Below are 11,083 nucleotides of genomic sequence, written 5' to 3'. Positions count from 1 at the left end.
TAGCCACGCAAACTAGTTTTATTATACTACTGTCGAGTTTGCATTACTCGCGTTAAGCACACTGTCCCGTCGAAATAACGCTGGAAGACGTACAGCATACTGAAGAAGATTGAAGATTGCACTTTTACATCAAACCCATACTTGGAAGAATGGATTTTGAACGCCAAGAATCCAATGAAAAAAGCCCAAGTTTCGTTGGCATCAAGTTTTGCCAAGAATGGTTAGTTGATCGAGAATTGTGGTTTTAGTCTTAGGATTGCCGTAGTGCTGAGCAATAGCCAACTTTGGAACACTAACAGTTTGGTTTACAACAGGACTAGTTAAGCGAAACAGGGTCAGAGCTTCACAGAATCGTGATGTAATATAACCCTACTTTACAAAATCCGGAGAAAGAAAAGCAGAGATCAGTACACATTTGATATTAAAAAAATTCCAGTTATAATAACAAAAAATGTCTTCTGTAGATAAGACTCATTTTACTTGTTTGTTCTCAAATATTTTGAGAATGACACAGATTTTAGTTACAGAAATAATGTGAGCAAAGAATCTTTAAAACATCACAGACTGTAGCCAGGTTTTGTGTGGTTCTCATTAGGCCTAAGACTAAGGGCCCAGTTACACAGTTATAATAAATGGAAGAATCAGATTGGAGCAATATTTAGAGTTAAACACAGTGTTCCAGTCAACATTTTATTTCAGGTTGTACAATAGCTCCCTAGCCTACTGTTTTATCATTGTAAGGCAGTCTAGAATCGGAGCTTTGCCAAACGATTCTTGTTTCATAATATTGGAAGTTCTGTAAGTTTAACTTGTTACATAATTTAATACAGATTAATTCTCTTTTCATTTTATAACATAATATAGCTTGTCATTTTTAAAATTTTCACCAGTTTCGTGACCATGTAAATTAAAAAAGTTTTGCATCCGCAACTGCAAATTTTTTATCGCCAGACACGCAAATATACCAACATTTTTCGGTGGCTTTCTCCCCCTGGGCCCCCACAAGGGGTTCCACCCCTTGACCCCACCGGGGCCCTGCGCGAACATCAGCAAGAAATCGGCAGTTGTTTGAAGTATATTCGCAGGAAATTAAACAAGGTTTTCCAACACTTGTCATTGTTTGAAATTGATAATGAATTGTCCCTTTGGTACTTTGGTGTCTTTCTCTTTCAGTAACAATATGTTATATCCCAAAGAAGACAAAGAAAACAAGATCTTGTTATATGCAGTAAGTATACCTCGTGTGATACCTCTGGTTTCTCCATCCTCACTTAACATTTCAGAAGTCCTAGCCTGCCTACAGCAACGTGTACACCTCTGCAAAACAAAAATTATAGGAGGTAGAAACTTATACCGCTCATTGCTGATGTTTAGAATATTCAGGTGGTTTAACTGATAATTGGAAATTCCTCCATTTCTGGAGCTGACTTTGAATTCTTGTAAAATTTGTGGATATGACAGCACTCATCTTCCTACCCATGAAAATAAAACAATGATAAAATTTACTGACAAAAGATCATTGAATATAGCAACAGAGATTTGTTTGTTTTGGCTCGGATTTCAAACAGAACTGGCAGGTAAAAATATAAGCATTGTGTTTGATTATCATCCCAACGGTAGGTTTTCCTCTCCAAGAATTGTTGATAATTTGGTGGGGGGCTGATCATGCCTTGGGAATTACAGACAATAAAGATGAAATTTAACAAAATGTAGATGTTGACACGATACAGTACTTTACCGGAACATCAAGGTAAAATTTATTCATGTTTGTAGAAGTGTTACAGTAACTGTACCCAATTGAAACACTCTCTAAAGACAGTACTTTCATGTTCACTTCAAATCAAACTTACACTGACAATACTGTCTAAGTACTTATGAATGACCTGTTTCTATTAGAAAGATTTATATCTGTTAGCACCCTCCACAGGTGCACATTGAAAGAGAGGGCAGTATAAACTATAGGGAGGTATTAGCATAAGAACATTCTCTCAACTTGTGGTCAATAATATTGTTTCATTTACCAGAGTTTGGTTGCTAAATTGTTTTGGTTAGTAAAGTTCTTGTATATGGATTCATTTAATCAGTTGCTATGATATTTTCTCATGAACTCAGTGTCCGTTGCCACTTTTTGCAATATCAAAATTATTTCACCATTTGTTGACATTCGTTCTTCATCTTTCTTAGTGTCGGAACTGCGACTTTCAACAGGAGGCTGATAACATGTGTGTGTATGTGAACAAAGTTACCCATGAAGTCGAGTAAGTTATTTCTTCATCTGTTGTTAATGCCTTTTGTACATGTATATTGTTGCTGCTCATTGTAAAGTCTATACAAGATTGTTCTGCTATCCACATTCCACCATGGTGTAGTTTACCTCTTACTTTCCAGTGAGCTGACGCAGATAGTCGGTGATGTAATAGCTGACCCCACTCTTCCCAGGACAGAGGACCATCCTTGCCCACAGTGTAGGAACAAAGAAGCAGTATTCTTCCAGTCCCAGACCAACAGAGCAGAGGTAAAATTGGTCCCCAAACAATATATCAAAATTAAAGAGGAACTTTTTTAAGCAGTTGCATTTGATATCCATTTTATATTTCCAAACAGATTCACTCAAGTTGCTATTGCTGTCGTAAGACCATTTAAGCTTCATTTAGGAAATTCATACAACGAACTAAAATTAGTACTATATAAATATCAAGCATATTATTGTTAAAGTTGCAAAGGAATTTTACAGGCCTAGAATTTCACCATCTTAGCTATTTTCTAGTGCCAGTGCTTAAAACTTCTATTATCTAAAATCACATTCTTACTGGCATTTTCCTGCATAAAGACATACATCAGTGACCGTACAGGCTTTAGAGAGCAGTCCAATAATGTTTGCTGATAATAAGCTGTAATGCACAAGACATGCTGATTCTTTGACTGATGATCAGTTAATCAACTTACTACTGTATGTGTTAAGTTCTTAAAGGAATAACGAAGGCAGGGTTTCGAAGACAATTTATAGTATTCAGTAACCTCAAAGCTATCTAATTTTCAATTGGCTCCCAAGGCCTCACCACAATACACAGAAAGCCGCCATTGATTATGTTATATTCATTATTCCTTTAATGTCTACTGGCAGATAGTTGCTTGTGCCTTTTTATCTACTGGCAAACAGCACGCTCAATCTGGCACTTAGCCAGTAAATAGTCCAAATTTCGAGGTCTGGTGTAATAATTCCATGGTCTTTATTTGCTGTTTATTTAAATTTCCTTGGAGTAAAATACAGTACAAATGAGCAGCTGTTTGTTGGTATATCTACATTGTGAAATGTGTGTTTGATTCTCTTAATAGTAATTATGCAGAAAATAACAGTATGTTATGGTCATGTAACTTAAACATTGTCATTCCTGTTGGTAGAAGATTTGCTATAACCAACTGTTTTGTTTTTCTTTGTATTTCCCTACAGGAAGGAATGAGATTGTACTATGTATGTTGTAACCCAACGTGTCAACACAGATACACTGATTAGTGGTATGAGGCTCCCATGGCTGTGAGGACAATAACACAGAGGCATCAGTGCCAATCATTACCAGCTATGAACATGTACTGATATATCACATTGATAAACAGCAATCTGCATACACTGCACTGCAGGACTTGATAAACAGAGCAGTATTTGTATTAATGTGGGAATCAGAAAGGCCTGTCTGTAGAGCTGGTACAAACCTTCCAAGAAACATCTTTCATCGTTGGTAGAATTTCAGATCCAAAATCATGGATTCATCTTTGGTGAGGCCACCTAACCTTTGACCGGCTGAAGTGTTAGCCTTAAGTCTTACATGCTTGGTTTCAATGCTTCAAATGATGTCATTACTTTGCTGATATTGAACATAGGTTTGACTTGGTATTATTTACTCTACTGGATGGGACAGATATTAAATACAAAGTCCAGTGTGGTTGAGTGCAGGTTTGACTTGGTATTATTTACCTTACTGGATGGGATATATAGTAAATAGTTATACCAAGTCTAATGTGGTTGCGTGCAGGTTTGACTTGGTATTATTTACCCTACTGGATGGGATATATAGTAAATAGTTATACCAAGTCTAATGTGGTTGCATGCAGGTTTGACTTGGTATTATTTACCTTACTGGATGGGACATATAGTAACTACCAAGTCTAATGTGGTTGCGTGCAGGTTTGACTTGGTATTATTTACCCTACTGGATGGGACATATTGTAAATACCAAGTCTAATGTGGTTGAGTGCAGGTTTGACTAGGTATTATTTACTCTACTGGATGGGACAGATATTAAATACAAAGTCCAGTGTGGTTGAGTGCAGGTTTGACTTGGTATTATTTACCTTACTGGATGGGACATATAGTAACTACCAAGTCTAATGTGGTTGCGTGCAGGTTTGACTCGGTATTATTTACCCTACTGGATGGGATATATAGTAAATAGTTATACCAAGTCTAATGTGGTTGCATGCAGGTTTGACTTGGTGTTATTTACCCTACTGGATGGGATATATAGTAAATAGTTATACCAAGTCTAATGTGGTTGAGTGCAGGTTTGACTTGGTATTATTTACACTACTGGATGGGACATTTAGTAAATACCAAGTCTAATGTTTACAGGATTTCTGCAGTAACAGACACCACACCCTGGGAAGTCACAGAAATGTTACTGAATTTATTTTGGTGGGTGAAGCTCTGACAGTTTTGATGACTAAAATTTACAATCTTGTTTGAAATTAATGATGTCAGGCATGTTCAATGAACTTTTCAATCTTTGTTTTAATAAATTGAGTAACATTAATTACGCTTCATTTTAATCAAACTCTTATGAATGTTAGGTGAGATTAAATCTGTGGTAACCTAAATTACTAATTTTGAGGAAGTTGTGCTTGACAATCATCTCTATCACATCAGACCAATCATGATGGCTGGGTATCATCCTGTACCCTTCAAAGAATCCCCCACCCCAGCATGATTAAGGTTGTGATAGAGATATCAATTTTTTCTTTTTCTTGGGGGGAAAAATTGGGTTTGAGCAACTTAAAAAAGTGGTTGCTTCTTTCATCAAGTTCTGTCAAGGAAACTAAACCTCAGACAATGATCCCTAGAATAAACCAAAGAAACACAAAAAAAAGTACCACACCTGAAGGAAATATTTTAGCACTTTTCATATTTTTAATATTAACGCTTGTGTGTAACGAGTATATTAACAAGACGAGGAATACCTTCAGTACTTAACTTTAAAAACATATTGCAGAAAAATTTAACACAAATTTTTAACATTTTTCCCCCTTGTACATATTTAAGTTTACAATTATCAACTTTTTTTTTCTTTCTGTTAATCAAGAAAAGCCACTGCGTACAAAACATTCTAAGAAGAGGAAATGCCAATTTACAAACGATTCAGGATAAAATATCAAAGCGGTGATGATATGAAAATAATATAATAACCACTTTTTTAACTGTTCCTCACAAATTTAACATGTTCCTATTGGAGAAGATACTTAAAAAAAAAACAGATATAAGTGGGCATAGCCTCAATGTGCTATGGTAAACCTTTTGTATTATGGTATTATAGTATACCTTTGTATATTGGTATGATAGACCTCTTTAATAAACTCTATTGGAAAACCACTGGAGCTTCATTAGTATGCAGTGACCCAATTAAATTGGACTGTCGCTTCCAAATATTGAAATATAACAGCCTCTGAGAGGATAGGGAAAAATGAAATCATTTAATGCCCACATATAAACAGTTAAATTTACAGTGAGTTTCTTAAACAAAGCCATGAGCTTCACAATTCTGTCACTTTTGTGCGTTAGATATACTATAGAGATACTGTTGTACCCCCTCAGGAGTATTGGCGATGGTATTAGTGAAACATGAATTTAGGTAACTATATTTGAATCTTTATTTAAAAGACAACCAGCTAACTTCAGCCAATAACTCGTTTGTAGGAACATCACCTATTGAAATGAAGTATGGTGATACTGACCAACATGGTATTGGACATAAATCCCAGACTGCTTATGGTCCATTTCCCTCCTCTATGGAGGCTTTACTTACATCAAAAGCACATTCAACAAATGTTACTCCATTTCCCACCATTAATGACATCCCCCATTCAACTCTTAATATTGACAAACTTAAGGTGACAAACAGATCTTTTCTTATTCTCAGGAAAATTTAAGTTCCTTTGTGTTCCCACAATCCTGTACAGCTTAGATTTATTGAAATTGAATTATTGACCAGAATACATTTTTTTCAATTAAGGGAGTACCACTTTATCTTTCTCAGCCACCTACATCATCCCCACCCCTTCCCACACCCTTCCCCCACCCCTCCCCTTCCCCACCCCTCACCCCACCAACTTTGATTATACAACTGTGCACACATATCAAGAACAGAGACTCATATCAGCCAGCATTATCCCTTCCTCTTTGATACAATCAAAGTAGAGAAACCAGCAAAATTGTCCACCAACTTTAGCAAACTTTTCCACTGAAAACTGATTCGATTGAGTCATATATATCTCACAAACAATTTCACATTATGACAGGGCCTTTTTTTTTCCTTTTTAATTAGACAATAAATAATATTCTATGATGGGAGTTAAATGCAACTTTAAATGAGCTGAATACATGGAAGAAAAAAGCAATTGTACAGACAAGTGTATTTCTCTTTTTACAAAATGCATAAAAAAAGGGAGGAAGAGTCAATTCCATAAAACTCTAAATTCTTAGGCAGTGGTGAAACATTACAAGGAATATACAACAAATATATAAAAACATAACTTATAAACAGGAAATTCTCTTTTCCTTGCACCAGACACCGGTATAAATAATTGCAGATACAGCACTCTCTCTTTATCTGAAAACTTATCTCATATACAATCAATATCAGATAAGTTTGGGGTGTTTAATCCCAAATATCTCCAATAAACAAAAATGATATCGGATAAACCTTTGTTGGTTTAAACCAAAATATCTTAAATTAACAACTACGATACCAGACAACTTTTAGTCGTTTAAACCAAGTATCTCCAAATCACAATTTCTATATAGGAAAACTTTTCGTGAGCTTAAACCCAAATTTACCTCAAATTAAGAAACTACGATTCCAGATAACTTTGGTTGTTTTAATCCTAATTTCACAAATTCACAACCTCAATATCGGAAAACCTTTTTGTGGGTTTTAACTCAAAATCTCAAATTCAAAATAAGGACAAAACTATCTCAAGCAGGACTCCAGGTTTCATATGAAATGACAATTTTTTTTGTCATTAAAAAAATGGTAAAAAAATTTGTTTTTTATTTTTCCACCAAAAAAAAATCAATCAAATTTTTGGAATTCTCTCATAGGCCTAAACAATTATCACTACAGAACATTAACATGACTTCCCAAGTTCTCAACTAAGCATTCAGTAATTTGTTACACTGGTTTTACAGACTTTCTCAATTTTTGTTTATTCTGTTTGTTCTTACATTACGCAGACATACTGTGACTGGAATACAAAATATGTTCGTTTTATACTGTCCATCTTGTTGTTTAATGCTGTCCACCGTGTTGTTTACTACTTATCAGGACTGAAAAAGCTGAATCCAACCTAGACTCCTGCTTAAGACACACTTAAACAAAATCACACCTACCACTGCTCACACAAAGGGTTACTCCTACAATACTCACTCTTGTGATTATGTGAAGAAATTATGGATTCATTTTTTTTGTACTTTTAGATCCTGTGGCAGTTTCAATGATGAAACTCTTAAATGGCTCAAACATTTAACCTCTGCAAACATGTCTCTCTTTAAGACTGAACAATTATTGGTTAACTTTTTGCAGCCTATATTAAAGCAACATTTGACAGATTTTTCTTTGGTTAGATTTATAACTTCACTTTATAATTTTCAGGCACAACTGCAGCACATTCTTACTTATTTTTAATTACTATTTTTTTCATTTTTTTTCCATTTCTAATGCATTTAACCCCGCCCCCCCCTCCCAAGATACTTGTCTGAAATTGATCACTTCATTACTTACAAATAATGACATCAGTAAGTTTTGGGATCAAACCTTTGATGGACAGATCAATCATTTTAATGAATATTCTTAGTGCAGTAACTCAACATGCCTCATATACTTCTTAAAGTTCTTGATTTTCCATGAGTGGTTTGTGCCTTCTTAAAGTTGTTGATATTTTATGAGTGATTTTTGCTACTAGCACTAACACCGAATTTCAATACACAACTAGACTTGCTCTAGACAAAGACAGCTACCAATATTTCCGAGAGAAAAAGTGACACGTTAATGTATGAACTACCTAACAAATATATCTTCAATTAAGCAGTTTGTTGGGTCGGAACCCTAAATGCTAGATTGTTTTACTATTCAGTCTTTACAAAGCACTTCATTTGCTCCATTGAGCAAGTTAACAATACAACTGACAAGAAAATTTGAAGGGTTTGTTAAAGCAGCCTTTGTTAGAGCTTTAAGTTGTGAGGAATAATGGTGAAAGTATCTCACTTGTGATTTTATTTGAATGAAACAGTATGTAGCAAAGCCCAAGGATTGTTATCAAGTCTATGACCACACAGCTAGGCTCACAAAATAACAAGGGTAGATCCAGGCCTCTATTTAAGGAGGGAGTTTGACACTGGGGTCGTTGTAGACAACTCCCATGTAGAGGGGGGGGGGGGGGTGAGGGTCCTCCCCAGAAGAAAAAATAACATGTCAAGTGGTGCCTTCTGAGACAAATTTAGACTATAAATGAGGTATATAATTAGGTCTCAATGCAAGGTTGTGCTAATAAATGCTTTTGTGTGAGGTTGAGAGAGGGGGATGTTTATCTCTCTCCCCATCCTCACACCCTTGATCTCCTACTGTAAATATTACCAAAAGGATTGAGAATGCAGAAACTAAGGCAAACTTTACTTGACTTAATTGTAAGGGTTAACACGATATAGAAAGTCTGTACAAGCCATTTTGATAGGAAAAGGGAAGAAGGAATGATATTCAATCATCTATAAGGTATAAGCACCTGGCAAAATAACACAAGGAGCTTTGTTTAATATGAGGTGTAAGCTAACCATCTTTCGTTGCAATGCCTATTGTCAATAAATAATGTAAGCCGGAGAGGTAATCATCTCTCTGAAAACATACAAAACCGTCAACGTTATTCTTTGAGCTGTCTATAGAGCAGCCTGCTAAAGTAATATGTTAGGATATGAAAGCCTAGTCTTAATGGACGAGAGTGCTATAAAACCTGATAAGAAAAAAAGATATCGCTTAATATGTGACATCTGTTGATATTCAACAAAGAACTGGCTTAAAAAGTTAAGATTCTCGTCACACAGTAACTGGAGTCAACGAGTCCAGAAAATTGTTCAAAATACTTCTAACTTAATCAAGAAAATGAATTGATTCGTTACAATGCTCTTCAAATGTTGGTGTAGTCTTTAGGTTTTGTATAGACAGGTTTATCTTCCATAACAATTTGGTCTCTGAAGAGTGCTTGTAATCATGTCACTAAAGTAGGGTAATAACTATCGGAACTTCTCTCTACAAATCATCTTTGTAACTCATTTCATAGAATTTTAAATTCCATACATGCTTTCCAGATTAATTCCTGAGTACATGTTGTGATGCTAAGCAATTGAATAGTGATTGTACATTTAAGAAATGGAAGTTACAAATGCATGGCTAGCTCTATATGCTCCCAAAGGGGCAGTTTTAATCTGATTTTGCTTTAATAAACATTGCAAATAGAAAATCAGAGACTACTGCATAAACGATTAACATTAAAAAAATACTACATGACGCTAGACAGTGTTTGTTATGTAAAGGCAGTGAAGTACTACTGTATATACAGGCAGAGGGCAGTGCAGATATGTGATACAACCGGATTGTGAGAATTGCAGTTCGGCGATAATTTAGCGACAAATGTCAGCCAGTTGCATTCTACAGCAAAAACTGGTTTGCAACTCAATATCATTTTGATATTAGGAGCATTTCTTCATGCCAGGTTAAATTCAACTATAATGAAGAACAAGCAGTCAATTCACAATAATTCACAGATATTCTCCCGTCAGCCATCAAAAAAACCATCTGCCTTGTGCATTTTGTAGCTAAACTCTTGCTCATCAGTACAAATTGAATTATGAACTATTCTCATGCTCTAACCATAGGACATAGGCTTTAGCAAAGCAAATATAAACAGATGAATGAAGCCCCACAACAGACACACAAGTAAAAGCAAGGCCACTTCCACTATTGGTCAAAAACCGTACTTTATAACTGAACTAACCCTATTGAGCCTGAAAAAGTAAATGACATAACATACAGACCTTCAAGTACAGCAAAACTTGTCTTTTACCATGTTCACATTTTTAAGAAGAAAATAATAATCACTGCTGGCTGATTAACTTGCTGTTAATCTTACAGTTTTTTTCTGATGAGTGTCGCTACTGGAATCCATTGATAACGTACAACAGCAGGTTAAAGTAGATTACCACACATGTATTTCTGATCCATACAGCAGGACCCGGTTGACCAATCGGACACTTTGAAAATGTTAAAGATGTCGCCCCTGATCATCGTCCCATGAGTTGATCGACCTCCTGCGATGCAAGCAGCAGAGCTCATCAAATTCACTCTCTCTCTCTGTCTCTCTCTGTGATTCACCATTCACTAGTCAGCAAACCTGTTGAGATGATAGATGCAAGAACTAATCAAATTACTCACACTTAAAACCATCTCACCTTTTTCTACAGGGTAATATTTACTACGATTCGAGCCATAGGAGATTCTTTCGCTGTTAGGATACGCTACATATCACTAGCTCTCAATAGACTGCCTGTGCCGGGTTAAATCCTACCCACAGAAATATTCAATCTGGCATCCGAAGGATACAGTAACGGTTAAGAAATCTTGCACTGATGGGTAACACATGCCCTTCAGGTCTTAAGCTTGAGCAACCTACTCTCCCACCCTGCATATTACTCAATCTAGATAGAGTGAGGTTTTAGGTTCTCTCTATTGCATATGGCTAGCTCTATTAGCTAGATCTGTTAGGGCTA

At 35.8% G+C, this 11,083-nt stretch overlaps 2 protein-coding genes across 9 annotated transcripts in view; one reads left to right on the top strand and one right to left on the bottom strand.

The window, feature by feature from the left end:
• Positions 1–41: 41 nt before the first annotated feature.
• On the top strand, positions 42–4,808 carry LOC139971911 (DNA-directed RNA polymerase II subunit RPB9-like). 2 transcript variants are annotated; one of them, XR_011794533.1, is made up of 6 exons: positions 42–220; positions 1,174–1,228; positions 2,185–2,258; positions 2,389–2,515; positions 3,452–4,402; positions 4,561–4,808. XR_011794533.1 is itself a non-coding variant. In XM_071978753.1 (5 exons), exons 1-5 carry the CDS (start codon positions 150–152, stop codon positions 3,512–3,514), a joined length of 390 nt encoding a protein of 129 aa, XP_071834854.1. In that variant the 5' UTR covers positions 42–149; the 3' UTR covers positions 3,515–4,808. The 2 variants fall into 2 exon arrangements, 1 of the variants encoding a protein (XP_071834854.1); XM_071978753.1 differs by having other exon boundaries at positions 3,452–4,808.
• A 352-nt stretch (positions 4,809–5,160) lies between these two features.
• The window catches only part of LOC139971903 (disheveled-associated activator of morphogenesis 1-like), an 81,463-nt gene continuing 75,540 nt past the window's right edge, over positions 5,161–11,083 (bottom strand). For all 7 annotated transcript variants that reach the window (XM_071978737.1, XM_071978739.1, XM_071978735.1 and 4 more), the window contains one exon: positions 5,161–10,707. The gene's annotated coding sequence lies outside the window, so the exon portion shown is untranslated. The remainder of the gene's footprint in view (positions 10,708–11,083) is intronic.

Source organism: Apostichopus japonicus, chromosome 8 (assembly GCF_037975245.1).
Source record: "Apostichopus japonicus isolate 1M-3 chromosome 8, ASM3797524v1, whole genome shotgun sequence".
Taxonomy (NCBI): Eukaryota; Metazoa; Echinodermata; class Holothuroidea; order Aspidochirotida; family Stichopodidae; genus Apostichopus; species Apostichopus japonicus.
Note: the sequence above shows the minus strand (reverse complement) of the source record. Positions and strands in the feature narration are given on the sequence as shown.

Excerpts from the sequence above, each read along its gene's own strand:
- LOC139971911 (XM_071978753.1), top strand. The coding sequence starts at position 150 with ATGGATTTTGAACGCCAAGAATCCAATGAAAAAAGCCCAAGTTTCGTT. Across the intron at positions 1,229-2,184 it reads ACAAGATCTTGTTATATGCA|TGTCGGAACTGCGACTTTCA; the intron begins GTAAGTATACCT and ends CATCTTTCTTAG. Across the intron at positions 2,259-2,388 it reads AAAGTTACCCATGAAGTCGA|TGAGCTGACGCAGATAGTCG; the intron begins GTAAGTTATTTC and ends CTTACTTTCCAG.